The sequence below is a fragment of the Rhododendron vialii genome, chromosome 5a, assembly GCF_030253575.1.
Source record: "Rhododendron vialii isolate Sample 1 chromosome 5a, ASM3025357v1".
Lineage (NCBI taxonomy): Eukaryota > Viridiplantae > Streptophyta > Magnoliopsida > Ericales > Ericaceae > Rhododendron > Rhododendron vialii.
The window spans coordinates 19,253,982-19,279,106 of NC_080561.1; the positions used below are offsets into that span (position 1 = coordinate 19,253,982).

Below are 25,125 nucleotides of genomic sequence, written 5' to 3' on the forward strand. Positions count from 1 at the left end.
TTACATTGAAGAAGTAATACTTGAAAAGTAACGAAATTGGGACATTACATTGAAGAAGTAATACTTGATAAGTAACAAAATTGGGACATACCTAGCAACCCCTTTTCCTGGAGTTCGACCACACCATGCAACTTCAGTGTATCCCCTAATAGCGTTTCCCTCCATTAGTTTCCCACGCACATCAATCTTCAAAACCTTCGGCCATCCAGTTCCTTTGCGATAAAATAACATAAGAATTATTTGCAAGGAATGTTTTGGAGGAAAGTTCAATATTAACCAATCATCTCGAAGAACAAAAAAGAACATACCAGGTGAAACTTGTGATGAAATAGCAAATATTGTAGGATACTCGGTCCCTTCAAGGACCGGTGTGCACTCGACTTTCAGAATTCTGCCAATGTCCTCGTGCTTAGGCAAGTACACCTGGCAGTCAGAGAATTATCAGCATTACCTTGCACATATAGAAAAATCAACAGCAATACAAAGCAATTACTATGGTACTCCTTCCATCCCTTATTATCACTCCTCTATTTCATTTTTTTTGTTGTCCCAAGATATTAGTCCTCTTGGACAAGTTAAAAAGAAAAAAACAAGCGGTGCACTTCCAAAACTACCCTTCATAAATTATCTAGTTCTAAAGTGGAGACTTAAGGGACAATGATTGAAATCAGATCAACTTGTTAGGGAGATGTGCATTAAATGCATGTCCCCTTAGAATGTAGGAAGTCCCAAAATGTATTAAGAAGAATAGACAAGTGAGTAGCGATTAACATAGTTAGAAATCATTACCTCTCTTGTGGCCTCCGGGATGGCAACTTATTATCACTCCTGTATTTCATTTTTTGTTGTCCCAGGATATTAGTCCTCTTTGACAAGTTAAAAAGAAAAAAACAGGCGGTGCACTTCCAAAACTACCCTTCTTAAATTATCTAATTCTAAAGTGGGGACTTGAGGGACAATGATTGAAATCAGATCAACTTGTTAGGGAGATGTGCATTAAATGCATGTCTCCTTAGAATGTAGGAAGTCCCAAAATGTATTAAGAAGAATAGACAAGTGAGTAGCGATTAACATAGTTAGAAATCATTACCTCTCTTGTGGCCTCCGGGATGGCAACTTATTATCACTCTTGTATTTCATTTTTTGTTGTCCCAGGATATTAGTCCTCTTTGACAAGTTAAAAAGAAAAAAACAGGCGGTGCACTTCCAAAACTACCCTTCTTAAATTATTTAATTCTAAAGTGGGGACTTGAGGGACAATGATTGAAATTATATCAACTTGTTAAGGAGATGTGCATTAAATGCATGTCCCCTTAGAATGTAGGAAGTCCCAAAATGTATTAACAAGAAGAGACAGAGTAATGATTACCATAGTTAGAAATCATTACCTCTCTTGTGGCCTCTGGGATGGCAATAAAATTTGAAGGAGTTCTTTCTCCTACAAACCATTGGTACTTCAAGACCAAGTCCTAATTGTGGCTCCCGATTTTTCCTGTGACAAAGTTGAAGTGGCAGCAACAAGCATCTTCTTCAAATGGTTTATCAATAGAAACTTCCTTGAGAAGGTAGCCCGGAGGAAATTGGTCTTTCCATTGTTCCAAAAGAAACCAAAAAGTTGAATCTGTTCAAGAACCATATGTAACTAGTAAACCTTGAAATGTCATGATTCACATGCAATTTCCACTCTAAGTTGTAATAACTTGTATAAAGCAGTCCAAAACAAAAACTGTCCCGACTAGCCACTAAAAATGATAACATTCAAATAAAAATGATACAACATTGAAAATGATGACCTTTAAATGAAAACAATGCATCATCATCACCAGTCAATCAAGCAAACAAGGCTACACTGCGCGACTAAAAATCAGGGGGTACAGTTGGAAAAATCAAGGCAAAATATGGCAACCCAAAACTGGTCCTTTTACTACTAGGTTAGGTGATAGCCTACGTGCTACACATGAACAACATGCTCGTTGGTTTGGAAGCATATGATTTTGTATGGGTACATATGCATGTAATCCAACACTGGAAAATAATTCAAAATACTTGTATGAAGTCCATACTCCAACCGCCAATGTCCTTTTCTCCATCTGCAAAAGATGTAACAGCCCTGAATTTTGGTCAATAAAAATTTCGTTAAATATTTGAATTTTATTTGAATTACTTATTTTTACTTTCAGTAATCCGTCGTAATTAGATTCTAGTCCTTCGGGGCCAATTGAATTAGATTCCAACCGACTACTTGGAGGAACCAAGCAACCGAACTCACCCAGTTACTAGTTGAACCTTTTGAACCTTTTGCCTTTACCCATTGGTCAATAGAAGTTAGGGTAACTTTTGTCCATTGGTTAATAACCTTTTCATCATTATATTTTGTTTAAAGTACATATAGGACATGTAGTCTTTAAGAAATCTTATTTTAAGTATAAAAGTACTTGTACTTCTTTTATCCATTGGTCTTTACCCGCTAGGGGAATTATTATCCATTGGGTAATAGCCCAAATCTTCCTACTAAGTACAAGGATCCTATTTTATATTCAAGGGTTGATTTTTCATGTACTTTATGCATTAAAATATTGTGGTGTATCTAAACCCTAGATTTTCCAAAGTACTTTATTGAATAAATAGTACTTATACTTTATTATTATTTTAATAGGGAGAATCCTAGCCTTTTACTTTATTGGGGTACTTGGTACCACACCTATATTTAAATATAGGGCTTTTGTCACATGCTTTAAAGGACTTTAGTTATTTTAATATAAAAGTTCCCTAGCTACTATTGTCCATTGGACAATAAAAGTTAGGGGATTTATTATCCATTGGGTAATAGAGTTATTCTTTCAACTAGTACTAGGGTTTATTAAACTAGTCTTTTTCCTAATTGCCCATGTGATGTTGTACCTTTATTTTATTAAGTATGTACTTTTGACTTAAGACCTAAGTTTTCCTAAGTACTCTTATATTATTTTATATTGGGGTTTTGTACCCAATTGGATTAGTTTATTGGGGAGTTGATCTTCCTAGAGTACATTAGTACACTAGTTTATTAGTTTAATCCAACATGTGCTTATTTATTTGTTAGTAGGAGAATCTTAGTCTTTAAGTTTCTTTGTTTCAAAGTACAAAAGTACCTATTATTTTATTTGTGTTCTTGCACTTAGTAGTATGTATATATATATATATATAGTCTACTTGAGAGAGAGAGAAAGAGAGGGTGAGCCGAGAGAGAGAAAGGGAGGGAGAGAGAGAGAGAGAGAGAGAGAGAGAGAGAGAGGAAGAAGAAAAGAGAAAGATTTTGTGGTACCTTGACTTGATCTTCCTCATCCTTTCAAATCCTTGGCCATGAATATCCTTCCTAGCCAAAATCTATCTTCCATTGTACTTCTATGATTGTTTAAAATCAAATCTTGTACAAAATATCTTTCCCTCCATCAAATCTTCCAAAATCTTCCATAATCAAATCTTTGGTACAAATCTTGGCCATGCAAGCCTAGGGTTAGGCCTTGATCTTCCAAGATTGCATGACAAGTGTCAAAATTTGAGGTATGGAGAGAAAAGGGGGGGCCGGCCTTGAGAGAAGAGAGAGAGCCAAGGTTTTGCCTATAAATAGGACCCCATTCCAAGCATTTCGACTCACACCTTCACTTCTTACTCCAACTTCTCTCTAGAATTTCTTTGTTCTTTCTTTTGTACTTCTTGTTCTTGAGTTCTTCTTGTGTTCTTCAAGAAACTAATCCAAGACCGGCACTAAACCGCCACCCGACCACCCTCTGATCCAAAAAGCTTAAGTAGTTCAGTCAAGAATAGGTTTCGAGAGAGACCTTTCTCTTTCGAAGCTACCATAAGCATTCCGTAGGAAGTTACTCCGCTCGATCACCGACGTACTTTCCGTAGCCCCCCTACCGCCAAGAAGTAAGGTAGAACCCCTTGCCCCTAACTCTACGTATAGAACCGTATGTTAGAAAGTAGAATGTCTTTACTCTTTTGTTGTTATGAACTTTCGAAAAAAGAGGAAAGAATGGATTTTTTAAAGATAGAAACTTATCGCTTGTTTAGAAGTATTCGTATTTTGATCTTTAAAATGGTTATGAGCATGCTTACATGAATTGCTTGTATTACTTGTGGAGGATCATAGAATTGGATGATCTTGCTAGTTTAGTTTCAAGATTTTAATGAATGATTTGTGAGGACATATGTGAACGTCCTACCGCGGAGTCTATGCATGAGAACGAGACACAAAAATCAAGGAAGTAGAAACATGGCACCTAGGGTGTGGATAATGATGAGTTGTGTTTTGAAACCGCAATGTGGCCGGACTTAGTAGCCCATTGTGTGTATGGAAACCCACGATGCGGCCGGACGTGGTAGCCCATCGTGTAGATTGTGAAAATCGCAACGTGGCCGGACTTGGTAGCCCGTTGTGTGTATGAAAACTCGTAATGTGGCCGGACTTGGTAGCCCATTGTGAAGATTGCCAATGCGGCCGGACGTGGTAGCCTCATTGGTAATGTGGCTTGGTTATCCGTGGAGAGGAGCCAATGCAATGTGTGCCAATGGGAACCCAGCGCGGCGGAACCATTGTGAGGATACTCGGGAGACCGGCGCGGCGGAACCGAGGTTGGGTGTGTGGCTTGGTTATCTGCGATACGGAGCCAATGCAATTGTGTGCCAATGGGAACCCGGCGCGGCGAAACCATTGTGAGGATACTCGGGAACCCGGCGCGGCGGAACCGAGGTTGGGTGAGTTAAACAAATGATTTTGAAAAATGTTGAACGGTATATGAAAAGGATGACACGGTCTATGACGAGTTGCGTAGGAGAAAAACGTAAAGACATGGACACCAACGCTAATCAATGAATGTGGATGTGTCATTGTTATTTGTTAACGTTCATTTTATGTATTATGTTGAATCGTCTATAAGTTTAAGGTTGGTGGGTAAGGTTTATCCTATTGAGCGTTGTAGCTCACGGTGTTACCTTTTGGTGACCCTGACATATTATATGGGTGGCGACGCCGGTATAATGTGTCAGACTTCATAGATGAACAGGGTAAGATGTATACCTTGGAAGCTTTTGGAGCAGAGGAGCTTGTCAGAATGGAGGAGCAAGCGGAGTAGTAGTTAGGAACCCTAGCTATCTCCCTTGTTGAATAAATGTACCTTTTGTTTATGATGTATTTATGATGTAATAATGAGTCAGACTCTATTTATTATGTAATAAATGCCTCATTTCACGTACCCAAAATTCGAGGCGTTACAAAAGAACTGAAGAGAATATGCACAAACTTCCTAATCTAGTAAGAGGAAAAAGATAACTCGTTTCCCTGGAATGTTTTTCACTCTTCTCTAGATGGTTATTTTTTTACCAAACTCTTTTCTGGAAGGTCAAAAGGACAAACGTATAGTACCCAAAAAATCTTTGAGCATGAGAATCAAGTGGACATTACGTAGATAGTAGCACTATATATTTAGTAAGGATGTCTGGTCAAGTCCTGCAACTCTATGCTTTCTTTCATAGTTGCCTCCATCAAGAACGCCTTCCTTTCCAAATCAATTAGTTTCGCCTGAACCTGCATGAGTTTCAGATAGGTCAGTTTGTATAGACTATCTTCAAGAGAAATTGTGGGGGAAATATTAACAAATGAAGGAAGCAACGAATGGCATGTATTTTTCAAAATCTAGGAATCCGGATAAAAGAAAGCAGTAAAGTATGTATTTTTCGAAGGCACAGAAAAAATGATCACCTGATTACAAGCATTTAGCTCTGCTTGACACTCCTATTCCTCAATATTGGTTTGAGAAACTACTTCCGCAATCTAATTCTCAGCTAACTTCAGCATCTTTTGCATCATATAGCTATTTGCCTGCTTTTGGAATAAAGTAAGAGTATTCCATTAGAAACAAAATCATAAACTGAAGTGATGTGTCCCATGCCATATATCGACAGCTGCACTATAAATCAGAACAGTCGTACAGAGGCCTATTGAATGCTTCGAAACAGTTTAGGGGTCGTTTCTTTATTTTGGTTCCCACTTCCCAACCTACGTGTTGCTTGGAGGCCATGGAAGGATGTTTTACACTACAACAAAGCATTGTTCTATTAGTGTGGGAAATGTAAAGGGGTAGTTCTCAGAAACAAACAAAATAAAAGGGCAGTTTATGAATTAAAAAGTAGACAAACATGTTAGACTTTTATAAGAAGTATAGATAGATAGTCAATAAGTTATTGGTGCAAAGAATTAAGACCCCATTTGTTTTGGAATTTTGGATTTGGATTTATAGATAATGAGTGAAGAGAGAAATAGAATAATAATTGAAAATAGGCGATATGATTGGAGAGAGATATAGATAAAAATGAGAGTAATAATTTGAGAGAAATAGGATAATGATTAGAATCCCAAATCCAAAACCCAAAAACGAACAAGGCCCTAAATGACTTGGAAACCCTTTTGTGAAGAGAATGTAGCCAACAACCTCAAAGGATAATGCAAGCCATCCATCCCATCACAGCACAAACAACTAACACAGCAAGGGAACAATTAAAGGAATCTCGAAACAAGATCCAAAGCCATTATGAAATATATACACATTTATGGACAAATCAAATCAAATAAAATACAAGTGTGTTCCAAAGAATGAGGACGCGTGCCACGATCAAGCACATTCTCTAGCCCATCTTTTTTTTTTTTTTTAAGAACACGCAAATGTAAGAAGCAATTTTATGTAAAAGCTGCAGAAGAATAAGATTATAACATGGAACAAAACAACGAGACATTTATTACTCATGGGTTAAAATCTTGTAAACATTAGCATGGTAGAAGAGTTCCACATGAGCTCCTGTGGAAGAAAGAAAAAAGTTCCAAAAAAAATTACCTACTCAACCCAACTACCTACTCTTAACAAGAAGTTAATTGCACAAACAAACATGGAACAAACTTATGCACATGGGAATGCAAAAACAACATGAGAATTAAATTTCTTATGTCCACTAAAGCAAACATATGCACAAGCAAAGATTAAAATCAGATTTGGATGTTCCCTCTTCTGACATTAAGTAATCACACAGTTGCATAAAATGATTACTCCATATCAAAACCAAGAGACTAAACAATAGGCACTCACCTCTCTACCAATTATCGCAAATGCAGCTATGACACTTGTCCAAGCATACCAACTTCAAACCGTAGCACAGATAATAATACAATCAAGAACTATAAATTTAAGAATGCTACAACTAAGAGAAATTTCTAGTTAACTAAGAATGATATCTAGTTATGGAGTGAGAAATAGTTTTAAGAACTATAAAATCTTACCTTAGGCAATGTGGGGGTTCGATTTGACGGGACCTTGACCTGGGCTAGGATTCTCCCTCCGCTGATCCGTTCTCCTGCCTCTGGACCTACAACAAGTCATTAGGGCTGGGGTAGCCCAGTGACCCTCCGACGATCAAGTTAGATCTCAGGGGAAGATGTAGATCTAGGGTTAGGGAAGAATGGCATACCTCTCAAAGATGATTAGCCCTATGTATTTATAAATCTAGGTTTGCTTGGCCTCCAAGCTAGCACGTGAAGGATTTGCTCGGATAACCGCTTCGAATGACGTCATATATGACGAAAGAAGCAAAACGGTTACGGAGCACATGATCAGATCTGATCATAATGATTACATTTGCCACGTAATCCTCTCGGTCCCCTCTGGTGTAACTAACTCTCTTAGGAGGCTTCGGGAACATCCATAGAGATATATTGCATGTTGTTGATAATTACTGAAGCAGGCACAAAAGGCTTGACACCGAGCGATCAACCGAATGATATATCGCGGTCCACCACCTGTATTAACTTGCGGACTGGTTCTTTACGAGACCTCGGTTAACGATGACTAGGCAAGGTTACCGAGCTAGTAACCGAGGCCACCACAATAGCTCCTTAATTCATTAGAGCATCAATTTTGCTCTAGGGAGTTAACCCTTTCCGAGAACCGTCATGCTCGGACCTCCAGCACAGGTCGCCGAAGAGAAGAGCGACGTCGGTGATTACCAGAATGCCAGCCCCAGCGCTAGGAGCCACGTGTTGATCATCGCCGAGATGCCGGGAGTTGATAGTTGTCTCAGTACGTGCTGTGTCAGTTGATTGGTACGAAACGTCCCTTCGGTGACACGCGTCGTCATGCCAGTGGTTCGACAATCTGACGCTCTGACTTCGGTGCAGATCCTCCACTGTTGATCATCTGATTATGACACGCGTCAGAAATCCAATGGCTCGGTGTGAGATGCTTCGTTTCCCATGTAGCTCTTTGATCCTCTCATTATAAATAGGAGAGACAGAGACGAAGCGGCCAACTTTGCTTTCTATTTTTCGATCGAGATTTCAAACGTTTTGGCAGTGGATCTTCACTTGAAACTTAGGTATGATGCTTTCCAAACGTAAATCTATACATTTTGATCATTTTCTTCAAGCCTTTCGTCGTTTTTTTAGCATGCATTGTGGCTGAGCAACCGCTCGTCGTCATCTGGTTCATGGCGGCGTCGGACTTTTTCGGCGCTGTTCATGTTCTTCTCGAGGCCTAAATTCTTCCCGAGGCCTATATTCTTCCCGAGGCCTATCTTCATCCTGAGGTGTAAAGATAGTTACAGACCACAGGGACTATTACCGAGGAAGAGTGCTCTGATAAAAACCGAGATCTAGAGACTCCGAGGAACAATGACCATTCTATCCCGAGCATTAGATATGTTTGCTTCCCCTAGGCATATAGCTAGCGGGTTTTTGCACTCTTTTCTTTGGTTAGGCAGGGGCAAATGGTCATTGAGCTTTCTTCGAGCAGCTCCAGTAGTCCAGATTCTCCTATTGAGATTCCCGAGGATATCCGCCAAGCACTCTGGATCCGAGTGTTTTTTCGAACCCCGGTTGACCGTATTGAACCGCCTGACCCTTTTGCAATTCCTCGAGAGGTAACATCATTCGATCCCCGGGAGATGGAAGCTCCTAGTACTTCGGACCAAGGGCCGGGACCGTATGCAGGCGCTCCCGAGGAGGTCCGGGGTTGGAGGAGACCAATGAGGCCATGTCCTTATAAAAACCAATACTTCGACAGCACCTTGGCCGCCTACGCCGAGTTCAAGAGGGTTTACAGTATCCCTCCGGACGTTGAGGTCCGCCTACTTCCGAACGCCAACCCTAAAGATCTTCCGCACCAGCAGGGGGAGTTGATTTTTCCCCTGATGGCAATCACCCAGGGGGGGGGGTTCTCAGATTCCCACTTCACCAGTTTGTCCGATAGGTGCTTCGAACCCTTACCCTCACTTCTTCCCAACTCACAGTGAATTCTTACTGAATCATCATTAGCATTATAGAGCTGAGAAGGCAATACAACTTGACCTTCGAGCTCGAAAAGCTCTTTGGAGTATATTTGGTAGGAGTGAACCGGGAGAACGATTGGTATTACCTCTCGTGTAGGACGGGGTATGACACATTTTTGATTGACCACCTGCCTAATTCCGAAGAGTGGGTGGGCATTTACGTCTCGGTCACCGAGAACTTTATGTTCGGGCCCGGGGAGAGCGTGGACACCCCTACCACGGTTCAGTTCGAGACCGGAGCTCCTGGTCGGTAGAACCCCTTCCTCGGTACACATACTGCATATTCTTCCAATCTTAACATGTACTGATCCTCTCTTTTATTGGTGTTTTTCTTTCAGCCGAGGGTGTTGTTGCAGAGCTCCGGGAGAGCTGTCCGGGCAAGGATAACAGCCGCCTATGCCATCCCTATCACAAGCCGGTACGCCCCTATCTGCTCGGGTATGTCGCCACTTACACCGGCTTCTTGAAAAAGAAACTGAGGCAGCAAAGGGCCCTGTGGGCAGGCCGAGGACGAGGCAGAAAAAGGGGGAGCGAAAGAGGAGAAGGAAGAGGAGGTGGGACAACCAAAGCAAGAAGTAGCACCTCGGGACCTCGGGGTGTCATACGGGAGGAGATCGACCGGGAAACGCCAAAAAGGACCGGGCTAAGAGATAAAATGGCTGGTCCAGGAACTCGGGAGGTCCTGAATCTGAGGCGCCAAAGGCCGAGGAGCCAAGGCCGAAGCTCTGTCTTTAGTATGCCTGGTGCCGGTACCTCAGGGGTGTCCCCCGCTTCTCACCAAGAGCCTCCGAAGAAGAGAACTCAGTATGAAGGAGGAGGAGATACCCGGGAGAAGGATAAAGAGCCCATCCATATCTCCGAAGAAGAAAGGGGGGAAGAGGAGCCGGGACAAAAGACCGTAGAGGGGGAAGGCGAACGCTGGGTGCACTGAGGGAACTTCCCTGGGCTCTGGAATTCCGTCACTATGCCGGGCGCCAGATCCACCATGGGGATAGCGTCAAAAACCTCGGTACGGCGTTTGGGATGCTCCAGGGAAGCATTCTTCCAAGGGATGCCCGAGCTGTCAAAGGCTTGGCCGAGGATACGACGACGGAGATAGCATAGGCCCTTTTCACTGTAAGTTGGCATTGACTTGCACTCTGTTTCTTTTGATTTTGGTGTTTGCACTTGGTGAATCCTTCAATTTTTTGTTGGCAGGCTGGCGCCCGGGCATTGGTGGTCAACGACCGATGTAAGGAGTAGGAAGGGGAGATCGAGAAGCTGAAACGGGCCCTTGCCTAGCGGGAGGATGACTTGAAAATAGCTCGGGAGAGTTGCGACCTCTACCTCGCAAACTTCCAGAGATGTGATCGAGAAAGGGTACTTGCCGTAGGTCGAGCTACGAAGGCCGAGGAGGATGCAACAACTCTGAGGGTCACGCGGGCTCGGGAGGTCGAGGACGCAAGGAACAAGGGCTACGATGATGGCTGGGACGCAACCGGAGTGTAGTATAAGAAGCAGGTCCGGGAGATTGAGGCCGAGCTCTATAGGGATCAATTCTTGGACGGACTTCGGTATGGCCATGAAGCTTTGGTAAGTAAGCTTAATCTACCGAAAGACTCCGAGCTCCGAGCCGTGCCCCAGCCACCTCCTGAAGAGCTCATGCTGCCCGAGGAAGAGGATGAGCAGGTGCCGAACCCGGAAGAGCTGCAAGCGCCCGAGGAACAAGCTGATCCCAATGCCCCCGCTTCTGTTGATGTATAGGAGAACTCCATCCCTCTCTTCTCTGGAAAATACTTTGAACTTTTTGATTTGTCATTTGACTGAACGGCTCCGAACATTTGGAGTTTGCCGTTCCAGAGTTTGTAAATACTTCTTGTTGTTTAAGTAGTATTTGAGCTTGTAGTTTACTTTGGTTTTGCGAGTGATTGCTTTCTTTTCCTGAATGTTATCTTTGAAATGCTTGCATGAGTTTATGTTTGCTGCTTGGGTGTTGATCCCCCTGCTTCGGTGAGACTTGTGGAGTTGTGAAACAAGTTTAACCGAAGCATGAACCAAAGCATTTGCCAAACATACAAAGATGTTAATTCAGAGAAAGATGGTTTGTGGGTACCTCCTGCTTCGGTCGGACCTGCTGTGAATACGGGCAGGGAGGGAACCGAAGCAAAGGGGCCAATTTCTGAAGCCCTAGCCTTTGGGAAGGTCGGAAGGGGCCGAGTGATCTAATCTGAAGCAAGTATTTAGTAATTTTTGAATTTCCATGCCCCTACTTCGGGTTAGGGTGATTTGGCTAGTTGTTTAAGAAATTAGATGAGATGTGCAAAATCATTAGTCGGTAGGGCTGCTAGGGGATTTAGGCTAGGGTCCCGAAGGTGAGATGGCATCGTGATCTAATCCGAAGCAAGTATTTAGTAATTTTTGAATTTCCATGCCCCTACTTCGGGTTAGGGTGATTTGGCTAGTTGTTTAAGAAATTAGATGAGATGTGCAAAATCATTAGTCGGTAAGGCTGCTAGGGGATTTAGGCTGGGGTCCCGAAGGTGAGATGGCATCGGCCAGGACTTCGGGACGCAGCGAATGACTGTAGGTGGGTCGATATAAGGGGCTCGGGAAAAAACCGAGTATCCTTTAAGCGAAAGACCGTAAGTCTAAATGATCGCTAAGGCCGGGGAGACTTTGAGGCAGTTTTGCCCGAGGGCATTACCCAAGAGAAGACATAACCCCTGAAGTCGAAATAAAACGGTCCGATTGATGACGAACCGAGTGGGAAAAAGTAAATAATAGAAACAAGAAGAACAAGCACTGGCAAGAAAAGACAATTCTCATTGATACTTGTTTGGTACTGTCATTACATAAGCAGGTTGTTCCCAAAACAAACTTATTTAGATAAAAATCGATAGAAGGGAGAGCGACGGATCTTTGAAACCGAAGGGCTGCTAGCCATAGAATTTCTTCAGCTTGTTTGCGTTCCAGATTTTAGCAATGGGGGAACCATCTAGCTTTTCCAACTTGTAATTTCCTAAACCGAGGTGCTTAAGAACTCGGTAGGGGCCCTCCCAGTTGGGCATTAGTTTTCTTTTCTTGGATTTCTCCACTACCTTTTTCCATACGAGGTCGTCATGTTTGAACGACCTAAGACGGACGCTTCGGTTGTAGCCCTTTGCAACTTCCTATTGGTACGATGCGAGCTTGATTCTTGCATTTTTTCGTTCCTCCTCGGCCAAGTCAAAATCCGAGGCGATGCTATCGTTCATTGTCTAGTCGAAATTTTCAATACGCATTGTCAGGAGCCCGACTTTGAGTGGGATGACCGCCTCCATTCTAAATGCCAAGGAGAAGGGGGTGCGATCGGTGGATCGCCGAGGTGTAGTTCGGTAGCCCCAGAGTACCCTAGGTAGCTCCTCGGCCCACTTGCCTCGGCGTGACTTGAGTCGGCGCTTAAGTCCGGACGAAATCGCCTTGTTTGCAGCCTCGGCTTGTCCGTTACCCTGGGGGTAAGTCAGAGTGGATGTGTCTCATTTGATGTTGTACTCGTCTAGTAGGGATCGGTATTTCTGGCCGATAAATTGCTGTCCATTGTCCGTGATGATGGCGAAGGGGACACCGAAGCATGAAATGATATTTCGCCAAACGAAACGAATGACGTCTGTTTCTTCAATAGTTACCAAGTGTTCGGCTTCGACCCATTTTGAGAATAGTCGGTGGTGGTTAAAAGGAACTTGAATCCTCCTGGAGCAATGGGGAGCTTACTGACGATATCCATGCTCCATTGAAAGAAAGGCCAAGGGCTTGTGAGAGGGCTAAGGTCCCGAGCTGGCTGGTGGATGATAGGGGCGAACATTTGGCATTTCCTACAACGCCTGACAAATTCTTCAAAATCCTTCTTCATTGTTGGCCACCAATAGCCCTGGGAAATGGCTCGGTGAGTGAGGGACTGTCCTCCGGAGTGGCAACCTCTATCGCCGGCGTGGAGCTCTTCGATGATGCCTTGTACTTGGTGGGGGTGTGCAACCAGTAGATATGGGCCGGTGAAGGACCTTCGGTAGAGCTTACCGTTCGGGTTTAGCCAAAAAAAGAGCGGCTTTATTGCGGAGTCGATGAGCGTCCTTCTTGTCGGGAGGAAAGATGTCATCTCGCAGGTAAGCAATGATCTCGTCCATCCAGCTCGGGCCGAGCTCTATGTTAAGTACCTCTTGGTTCAGTACATCGAGCTCGAAACTGGGCTTGTTAATGGAATTGAAGGAAATAGAACGATGTCCCAAGGAAGAGCAAGCCGAAGCGAGCGTCGGCATGGGCATTCTGTTCCCTGGAGATATGTTCGACTCGGATAGCTTTGAAATTCTTGATGAGTCGGATGGCGAAGCTGAGGTAGGTACGCATTCGATCATCCAAAGCTTCGTATTCCTCGGAGAGCTGGTTGACTACTAATTGGGAATCACTGTAGACCACAAGTTCTTCGATGCCCAGGGCCTCGGCCGTCTTGAGTCCTGAGATCAGTGCTTCGTATTCAACCTCGTTGTTAAAGGCTGGGAAGTTGATAGAGAGGTGTAAAATGCCGGAAGGGGAGAGGAGGACGACTCCGACTCCTACACCTCGGCTGTTTGAGGCGCCATTGACGTACATCTTCCACACATCTCCGTGAAAAAGCTTCCATGCTGTGCTTGGGCTTGCCTGGAGTATGGCTTCGGTGCTTGGAGCTTGACGCGAAGCGGGAGGGTCGTTTGGAGTGAGTTCGGCGATGAAGTCGACGAGGGCCTGAGCTTTGATTGCTGTCCGAGGCTGGAAATGGATTTCATAGTTCGCGAGCTCGACAGCCCATTAAGAGATTCGTTTAGAAAGGTCCACCTTCCGGAGGAGAAATTTAAGAGGATATTCGGTGAGGATGATGATGCGGTGCGACTGGAAGTAGTGAGCAAGCTTCTTGGAGGCTGAAACGAGGGCGAGGACAAGTTTTTCCAGTGGTAGGTAACGCGTCTCAGCGGGGGTCATTGTCTTACTGGAATAGTAGATGGGTTGGTGCTCCCGCTCTTCTTGTCGGATGAGCACCGAACTTATGGCATGCGGAGAGACGGCTAGGTATAGAAACAAGTCCTCCTGGTCCCGAGGCGTGACAAGGAGAGGAGCCGTGGAAAGGTAAGTCTTCAACTGTTGGAGTGCTCAATCACAGTCTTCTGTCCAATTGAAGCTCCGTCGGCTGCCCTTCAGTAGGGCGAAAAATGGCTGGCATTTGTCGGAGGAACAACTAATGAATCGATTCAGAGCGGCAGCCATGCCTGTTAAACATTGAACGTCTCTCTTATTGTGTGGAGCTGAGAGTTTCTCAATGGCAAGTAGTTGAGTGGGGTCGGCTTCGATACCGCGTCGGGAGACGAGGTGGCCGAGAAATTTACCGGAGCTTACACCGAAGGCACATTTCTCGGTATTGAGGCGGAGCTTGTGCTTTTTGAGAATTTCGAAGGCTTCGGCGAGGTGGGTTAGGTGGTCACTGGCAACCATGCTTTTGACTACTGTAAGGCCCCCAATTTTGGGTACGTTAATAAGGCATTTTATTACATAAATAAAGAGAGTCTGGCTCATTATTACATCATAATTCTCACAACAGTACATTTATTCAACAAGGGAGGGAACTAGGGTTCCTAACTACTGCTCCGCCTGCTCTTCCATCCTAGCAAGCTCCTTGGCTTCGAAGGCCTCCAATGTATACAGCTCACCCTGTTCATCTATGAGGTCTGACACATTATACCGGCGTTGCCACCAATATAATATGTCAGGGTCGCCAAAAGGTAACACCGTGAGCTACAAAAGCTCAATAAAGTAACCCATACCCACTAACCCTTAATTTACAAACATTAAACCATAAAATTAAAGATTTTCACATAGTTCAAACATATTTGACAGACAATGACACAACCGCATTCATTATTCAACTAGCGTTGGTGTCCAAGATTCTCTGGGTTTCTCTTACGCGACTCATCGTAGACCGTGTCAACATTTTTCACATTTCATAACCATATCACATTTTCAAAAAATCATTTTTAACACACCCAACCTCGGTTCCGCCGTTCCGGTCTCCTAAGTATCCTCACAATAGTTCCGCCGTCCCAGGTTCCCATTGGCACTCAATTGCATTGGCTCCTCTCTGCGCATAACCAAGCCATACCTCACCATGGTTCTGCCATTCCGGGTTCCCATGGGAACGCACACAACCTCACAATGGTTCCATTGATCCGGATTCCCATTGGAACACACACAACCTCACAATGGTTCCGCTTTTCCGGATTCCCATTGGAACACACACAACCTCACAATGGTTCCGCTTTTTCGGATTCCCATTGGAACGCACACATCCTTACAATGGTTCCGCTTTTCCAGATTCCCATTAGAACTCACACAACCTCACAATGGTTCCGCTTTTCCGGATTCCCATTGGAACACACACACACACATGCCCATAATGAGCAAGTCTGACCACATTGGGGTTTCAAAACTTTTTCTCCTTTTCAGAACACGCATTGTCATTAACACACCCTAGGCGTCATGTTTCTAACTTTCTTGATTTCTGTGTCTTGTTTTCATGTATAGACTCCGCGGTAGGACCTTTCACGTATACATAAATCATTCATTGAAATCTTGAAACTCAACTAGCAAGATCATCCAATTCTATATTAGTAATCATGCTCATAACCATCCTAAAGATCAAAATACGAATACTTCTATCAACGATAAGTCTTATCTTTCGAAAGCCGTTCTTTCTTCCTTTTTGGCAAGTTATAAACAACATATGTTTATTAAAGTAAAAGTCAATTATTCAACATGTTCATATCACCATTAGCAAAACGAGTTTGTTAACCATCATGCATTCTAAACATAATCAACGATAGATAATCTTATCTACTTAAAAATACTTCAAGTTATACTTTGAACTAAAGAGTAAAGACATCCTATTTCTCAACATATGATTCTACACTATACTTTGATTTAGTGGACGAGGGACTCTACCTTACTTCTTGGTGGTTGGTTGGTTTTGAGAATAGGTCGTCGATTTTGCGAATCGGCAGCGTAACGGCTCCGATTTGCTTCGAAAGGAAGAGAGATGGATTTTCTCTTCCTAGAAACAACTTTACTAACTAAACTAGACTACTTTAAAGATCTAGGGGTGGTTTTTGGAGGTGGTTTGGTGGTAGCTCTCAAGAATTCAAGAAAACTCAAGAAACTTGAACTTTGGAACAAAAGAAGGTTGGAAATTCTAGAGAGAAGTTGGAGCAAGGAGTGAAGGTGTGAGTTTAAGCTTGGAATGGCTTGCTATTTATAGGCCAAGGCTCCTCCCTCTCTCTCTCTCCCATCCGAATCTCTCTCTCTCTCCTATCTTTGATTTCTTTCACTTTCCAAGCTTGATTGAAAGCTTGATAGGTTAGGTTATGGGTTGCTTGTACATCTTCTACCTAGTTCTTAGGCATGCAAGGCTAGATTTGGTACTTTGGATTGGATTATGAAAAGATTGGTGGATGAATGGAGGATGGTACAAGGTTTTATATTGGTAGATGTACAAATAAGGACAATGAGAGATAGATTTTGCTTAAAGAAGTAAATAACCATGGATTGAAATCAAATCAAAGTACAATGGAAGATCAAGGCAAGGTACAATCCAAATCTCCCTCCTTTCTTCTCTCCTTCTCTCTCTCGGCCCTCCCCTCTCTCGCTCTCTCTCTCTCTCTCTCTTGTACAATATATATATATATATATATATATATGAGTATGACCAAGTATATATAAATATAAGTACATAAGTACTATGTAATCTTACTAGATTTTCAAGTCAAGATTTTTTATTAAACTAAACAAATAAACACATGTGTACTTTGTAATATTATAAGTATACAAATAAATATATAAGTCCAAGTATATATATAATAGTACTATGAAATTTAGTAAGATTTCCAAGTATCTAATAAAAAATTACAAGATCAAAATTCCCCATTAAAATAGTCCAAATTGGCACATGTTTCATTATAATACTAGATTATGTATTTAGAAAATCTAGGGTATTAAATCTACTAGGTACGTACACACACACACACACACACACACACACATATATATATATATATATATATATATATATAGATATATAAGGATATCATCACATGGGAAATCTAGAAAATGATTTATTTAATAAACCCTAGTACTTACTAATTCTATTATCCAATGGGTAATAATTTTTCTAGCGGTTATTGACCAATGGATAAAAGGGTGAAGTAATATCTACTTAAATAATGCTTATATGTCCTTTTAAGCATGTGTATATATACCTATATATAACTATATCCTTGTACTTAACAATCTAGCATAGATATCCTTTTAATGGAAAGTCTATTGTCCAATGGATAAAAGTTTTCCTAACTTTTATCGTCCAATGGGTAAAGATCCAAGATGACAAGTATGACTTGATTAACTAGTCATATATATATGTGTATGTATATGTATAAAATAACCTAGGTCCAAAAGGTTTCATTAGGGTTTGAAAGGTTCAAAAGGTTCAAGGAGGTTCAAAAGGCTTATCTAGGGTTAGGAAAAAGTAACCAGATGAATTAGTAGTTAGGTCCCTCTAACTAATTGGTTAGAATCTAACTATACTTGCCAAGTAGAATCTCTAGCCAAGAAATATAATTTTAAAAAACTAAAATCTAATTATGATGGATTTATTAGAAATACAAAAGGAAATTTTTGGAAGCGAATCCAAGTATTAAAATAAAATTCAAATTTTTAACGAAATTTTTACTTACTAAAAATCAGGGTTGTTACAACTACCATGTCGTCAATGTAAGCCATCATGGTGTCACCAAGTAGGAGCTCAAACATCTTGGTTATCATTCGCTGAAAGGTGGCTCCGATGTTTTTCAAGCCAAAGGGCATAACAAGATATCCAAAGATTCCGTGAGGGGTGATGAAGGCCGTATTTTCAACGTCTCCTTCGCTCATGGCAATCTGATGGTAGCCCTGGTAAGCATATCCCTGAAACTAAGCCGACTGTAGCGTCGACGAGCTGGTCAATCTGTGGAAATAGGAAGAAATCTTTCGGGCAGGCGTCATTGAGGTTGGAATAGTCAACACAGACCCACCATTTGTCGTTCTTCTTTTTGACCACTACGGTGTTGGCCAACCATCTAGGATATTGCACTTCTCGGATGGCTTTTGCGTTTAGGAGCCGGTTGACTTCGTCTATAACAGCTTCTGTATGGATCGAGGAGGATCGCTTTGCTTTTTGCACAATGGGGCGCTTGGCTCGGTCAATGTTGAGCTCGTGGCAAATAAACGAGGGATCGACCTCGGGCATTTCATATGGGGTCCATGCGAATGCTTTTATGTTCTTTTTGAGGAAATCAAACGTTTCGTTTCAGTCGGTATAACTAAGTGAGGAACCGATGCGGAAGAAACGGGAGCCGTCTTTGGTGATTGGGAAAGTGACAAGGTCTTCTACTGCTTTCTCATTGGCCGGTCTGCTGACGTCTTCCAAAATTGGGGCCTCGGGGACCTCAATAAGGTTGACCCAGGAAGTCTGCTTACTGCTTTGGACCGCGTTGACCTAACATCGTTTGGCAGCGGTTCGATCTTCGTACACGTCGTCTTGGCGCCCATTGGCACCGATGAAACGGACCACCTGGTGATAAGTGGAGGCGATTGTCTGCAACTTATGGAGACAGGTGGGCCCGACGATTGCGTTGTAAGGGCTAGGAACGTCAACCACCACAAACTCTATGTCAAGGACAACTAAACCGGCGCGAACGGGGAGAATGATCATACCGAGGGGCCATACCGGGGTTCTGCTGAACCCAATGAGGGGAACTTCGGAGGGACAGAGGTCGGTATCCGAGATCTTCAAGTCTTTAAACAGAGAGTAGTACATGACATCGGCCGAGCTGCCCTGGTCAACGAGGACGTGCCGGACGTTATAGGTTTCGATGCGCAGGGTGACTACGAGGGTGTCGTTGTGCGGGAGGTGGATGCGGTCGAGGTCTTTCTCGGTAAAGGTGATGGTCCACTTGCAGCCGTCGGCAATCCTGGGGCGCTTTGATTCAGGACTGAGCAACATGACGTGCTTGGAAGAAATGGCGTCGTTCAGTTCGGCACGGATGATACGAGCGGCCTCGGAGTTGGGAAGGCCGTGGATAACATTGATCGTTTGAACCTCCTCTTCGGAATGGTTTTCGGCACGCTGTGCCCGGGCCCTTGTCTTCTCGTGGTCAATGAAGTTACCGAGGTGGCCCTCCGTGACAAGCTGCTCCAAGTAAGCCTTGAAGGCCTTGCAAGCGGTGGTAAAGTGACCTTGCTCATTGTGGTAACTGCACCGAACAATAGGGTTTTTGATTTTCCCGTTCTCGGTGCCAAGCTTTTGGTTCAGGAAGGAGAAGAAAGGCTGATCTTTCACCTGGTCAAAGATCCGATAGATCGGAGAGGTAAAGATTGTTTTCTCGGTATTGAAGTCGCTAGGCTTTAGTCCTTTCCTTTGCGACAACTTGACGTTGTTGACCTGCTTCTTAGGGGTCGAAACAGGTGTGGGAGCCGAAGTGGCCGTCGAAGCTAACGCCATCTTTGTGCTCATGTGTTTCCCGATGCCCCTCTCGACCTTTGATTCAATAAGCTGGCACCATCCTTCGATGCGAGTCATGAGGTCTTTCATGGAGTTGGGCTTGTGGCGGGCTAGGTCGTCGTAGACTTGTTGGTCTTGAGAAGTAAGACCGAGCTTGAATCCTCAGGCCGAGATGACACCGTCACAGCCTTCTATTTCGTTAAACAACTCTTAGTAGCGACCGGCGTACTGGCAGAGTGTTTCGTTGTTTCGCTTTCGGAGAGCGAGGAGGGAATCAATTTCCTTCTCGTGTTTGTTGCTCGTGACGAACCGAGCCATGAAGGTGTCACATAGGGAGTCAAACGAGGAGATCGACTGGGCTGGAAGTTGGTTAAACCATGTGACACCCAAGTTGTCGAGGCCGGCGGGGAAGACCTTACACAAGAAGGCATCGTCCGAAGGTTCGTTCCAGAGAAAAAAGGACATGACAACCTTGTACTGTACCAGGTGTATGCCTCAGACTTGCCATCCTACTCGGCAAATTTGGGTTGGGTAAATCCTTTTGAGGGGTGATCGAGTCAATTTCTCTCGTGAAGGGAGAGGTCGTGAGTCTTTCTAGTTTGGCGTCGCGGTGAGGTCGGATCGAACGGTCGAACCGTCTGGACGCTCGGTCGCGGTATGCTTCTTCGGGGCAAGTTGATCCAGCCTTTCATACTCCTTTCTCTTCGGAACAATGCTTGCCAACTTACGGGGGGAGCGCTCATGGCGGTCTCTTCGGCAAATATCCTGGGGGAAGGCTCGAGGCGCTCGGTGATTGGGGTTCTGTTACGGGTTTCTTTAGGGTGTGAGACGATGGGGCTACCGGTTCGGGTGTTTTTCAAACGCTCACGGCACCCCTTTGTCTGGAGCTCCAAGGGGCCATCGTCTTCCTTAGTGGCCCTTGTAATGCTTGGGGTGGATTCACGTTGCCCCTTACCAATCCGAACCGAATGAGGGGAAAAGGCTAAGACGCTTCCTGCTCCAAGTCTATCGAAGGCGGATGGTTTCCAACGAGGTTGCTTAAGGGAACGGGAACGTTCCTTATGCCTCACTCCCTAGTCGATTCGACCATCCTCTGCACCTGGTGGCTCCAAGCGGTCTTTGACTGAGGGCCAGGACCGATGCTCCAACAGGTGGCCTCCTTCGCGGCTGCGGGAAGGGCTATGAAGATTTCTTCTTCCGCCATAGCTTCCGGAGGAATGAGATGGGGAGATCTGCAGGAGATGTTTGATCTCTACCAGCTCATCTCGAACGTGCTTGTCCCGTTCTACGACCGTTAGGTTATCGATTTTCCTTTCTAGGTGGCGGATGTAGGTGTGAAGTCCAGAGGACAGGCTGCCATCTGTCGTTGAGGTCCCAGCTCCGACTCTGATGGACATATGAGCTTTCCCCAGGGCGTTGGCTCCGCCGGAGGCCAGGTTATGCTCCCCGAGGGGGCCGAGCCCTAGGGTGGCGTCATTGCAGTGCGTTTCTTCGACCTCCACCATATCTGAAGTAGGAGAGATGAACAGAGTTTTCTGGAGAGAGGGAAATGAACATTGGAAGGGAGGCTAGGTCCCCAGTAGGGTAGCCAATTGTGGGGGTTCGATTTGACGGGACCTTAACCTGGGCTAGGATTCTCCCTCCGCTGATCCATTCTCCTGCCTCCGGACCTACAACAAGTCACTAGGGCTGGGGTAGCCCAGTGACCCTCCGACGATCAAGTTAGATCTCAGGGGAAGATGTAGATCTAGGGTTAGGGAAGAATGGCATACCTCTCAAAGATGATTATCCCTATGTATTTATAGACCTAGGTTTGCTTGGCCTCCAAGCTAGCACGTGAAGGATACGCTCGGATAACCGCCTCGAATGATGTCATATATGACGAAAGAAGCAAAATGGTTACGCAGCAAATGATCAGATCTGATCATAATGATTACATTTGCCACATAATCCTCTCGGTCCCCTCTGGTGTAACTAACTTTCTTAGGAGGCTTCGGGAACATCCATACAAATATATTGCATGTTGTCGATAATTATCGAAGTAGGCACAGAAGGCTTGACACCAAGCGATCAACCAAATGATATATTGCGGTCCACCACTTGTATTAACTTGCGGACTGGTTCTTTACGAGACCTCGATTAATAGTGACTAGGCAAGGTTACCGAGCTAGTAATCGAGGCCACCACAAGCAATATAACCACAATTTTTTATGAAGGCCTTTGGCCTTCAGATTAATAACTTGCACTCAAAAGTGGCCACATGTGGAAAAGTGCTAACAAGTTAGGTACTTAAATAGTCATTTGATAAAGTTAAAGCAATCTAAAAGACTTTCAACACAAGCAATGTAATTTATAACAAAAAAACATATAGCTTAAAATGGATCAAGAGGAAACTCGTTTGTTTCGGCCAAGAAAACACATTAAGAAGGAAACTTCTGTATATGAGGACCTCCACTCCATATCAACATAGAAAATAGACTGGGAGAGAAAGGATATGTGATATAACCATTCGATCACAAAAACTAAAAATTGGGCTCAGGTATGGATTTGCAACATGAAGAGGTCTAGGAAATTTCCAAACCACCCAATTTCTCAAAAGTCAAGAATTTTAGCTGAATGTGAGAAACTACATTTAGAGGAAAAGATGAGGACGGAAAATTTGATCAGAAGTTATTGCATCAGCATAACAACTTTAGCCTCGGGGGAAAGAGAGAGAGAGGGAGAGAGCAACATATATACCAGGTGCTCTTCGTCGCTCTGCTCTTCTTCTTCTTTCGCTGGATGGCATCATCTGTTTCTGGTAACGACTTTGATTCGCTTTTTCCTCCTCTGAGATTGTCCTCTTCGACCTCTGCTTCGAAATTAGGGTTTCCTGATTTGCTGAGTTTGAAAAAGAGGGCCTGTCCAAATTGCCTATTTGGATTCAAATTCATAACATTCCCCTTCAGTACTGGATCTCTGATGGGCTAAGTTACATTGCTAGTGCCACGAGGAAGCCCCTCTATGTCGATGAGATGACTGAGCAAGCTAGTAGTATTAGCTATGCAAAGGTATGTGTTGAAATAGATGCATCTGCTACTCTGCCTCACTTTGTTGATTTGCTGACTGCCTCTAGTAGGGTTGTTACAATCGATTTCAAGTATCCTTGGAGACCTGTTAGATGCTTTATTTGTAAGGTTTTTGGCCACTCAGACTGCAGTCAAAGGAAGGAGTCTGTTCCTGTGGGGGCTACTGATCCTATTCCACTTCAAGTTGCTCCTAAAGGAAAAGTTTGGGAGGTGAAGTCAGAGGGGAATATTGTGCACAATTCTTCTGTAAAATCTGTGGCTAGTGTTCTCCCTCCAACTGCTACCTTTGATGTTCTAACATTAGAGGATGAAACTGTTTCTGCTCTGGATATCTCTACTACAGATTTGGTGACAGAAGTGGTTGAGTTGGATAGTGTTTCCATAGATATGGATAAGGGAAAACCTGTGATTGAAACTGATCCTGGGATTGTTCCAAGCTCTAGTAGGCCTGAGGATTTGACTAATGCCTTTGATTTCTTACCACATGATCTTGGAGTAGGGATGTCTCATCCTGATGTAGTTTTTGAGGCTCTGACTTCTGTGGAGGAGGGCACTCCTACAAAGTCTAAAGGTGGGAAGAACCCAAGGGCAGCAAAAAAAGAAAGGAATCCAAAGAAGAGATGATTAAGTTTGCCTCATGGAATATAAGGGGTTTAAACAACCCCATTAAATAGGTAGAAATTAGAAAATTCATTCAGGCTAACAAATTGTCCCGTATAGGGATTGTTGAAACCAAAGTTAGGCCAGAGAATCTGGCATCAACTATGAAGCAAAGCCTTCCTTCGGGATGGGATTTTGTCACAACATTGGGGGTGGCATTGTGGCTAGAATCATTGTGGCTTGGGATACTCAAGGGCCTAAAGTAAGTATTATTTCTTGCTCTGATCAAATGATTCTGCTCTCTATAATAATGGATCAGAAGCCTTTTGTTCTCTTTGTTGTTTACAGTTTTAATCAAATAAGTGCTAGGAGACTGTTGTGGGATGATCTTTGGAATGGTTTTTGGATATGTTGGAAGCCAACCTTGGATTGTTGTGGGTGATTTCAACACAGTATGGTGGCACAATGAGAAATCTAATGCTAATCATTTTGATAACAGTGGTGCTGAGGACTTTAATAAGTGCATCGAAGACATAGAGATGGAGGATTTAAACTCTAAGGGCCTATGGTTCACTTGGTCTGATAAAAGAGTTGGGCTAGATCATAGTTGTAGCAGACTGGATAGAGCTTTGGTACTCTATTGGCAAAATGTGTTCACTGAATCTGAAGTTGCAATTCTTGTTTCCTGTTGTTTCAGATCATAGCCCACTTTTGGTATCAGTTCTACCTTATAAGGGAGGAAGGAAACCCTTCAAGTTTTTTTAATTTTTGGATGTGTCATGAGAATTTCAATCCTCTTCTTCAACAGTCTTGGGAGGGAGCTGTGCTTAATACTACTTCCCTTATGCTTGTTCTTTATGAGAAGCTGCGACGTTTAAAAACTTGCCTAAGAAAATTCAAGGAATTCTATGGTGATTTACAGAATAGGGTCTTGGCTGCTAGAGAAGATCTCATTAGTATTCAGAATCGAAGTGCTACCTCTCTGGGGGATCCTATCTTGATGGAATAGCTTAGCAAAAAAAAAGTATCAAATATCAAAAGTTTCTCTCTCTCTCTGTTTTTTTTTTTAAATTTTATCGGCACAAAAAATCAAAAGTCGAACAATGAGATTTAATAAGCCCTATAAATGAATCATTAAACACACAATCCTAGCGAATCATTAACGATCAACAACTAAATCAGTTCTATTTGCTTGGTATTCAACTACACAAACAAAAATAGAGTAAGAAAACTAAATATAGAACCTCATATACAGTAGTTGGAATGAGCGCTCGCTGCTGTCCATGAATGTAAATGAGTCCAAACCAAATATGAAAATTAAACAACTATTTTTTTTCTGAGTTGAAAATTAAACAACTCACCCAAAGGTTAAGGGGACCAAACAAAAAGGGGTTTTCTAGCCCCGGCCTTGCACGCGTTCGCCGCCCTTGGCCGGAGCTCGCTGACCACACCGCCTTCTCCCAGCCCGACACTATCATCGTCGCCTCCTACAGCGTCCGCAAGAACGCCTCCTACTTTCGCCTTGCTCACCTTTTT

General features: G+C 43.5%; 1 protein-coding gene and 1 long non-coding RNA gene across 2 annotated transcripts; both read right to left on the reverse strand.

Annotated features, from left to right (window-relative positions):
- On the reverse strand, positions 1-2,094 carry LOC131327670 (187-kDa microtubule-associated protein AIR9-like). Its single transcript, XM_058360815.1, has 3 exons — positions 1,370-2,094; positions 309-423; positions 1-212 (listed from the first exon to the last, which is right to left on the reverse strand). Exons 1-3 carry the CDS (start codon positions 1,370-1,372, stop codon positions 1-3), a joined length of 330 nt encoding a protein of 109 aa, XP_058216798.1. The 5' UTR covers positions 1,373-2,094.
- Positions 2,095-6,723: 4,629 nt separating this feature from the next.
- Positions 6,724-22,616, reverse strand: LOC131326309 (uncharacterized). Its single transcript, XR_009199970.1, has 2 exons — positions 22,106-22,616; positions 6,724-7,312 (listed from the first exon to the last, which is right to left on the reverse strand). It is a non-coding gene; the product is annotated as an uncharacterized LOC131326309 (long non-coding RNA).
- Positions 22,617-25,125: the final 2,509 nt, after the last annotated feature.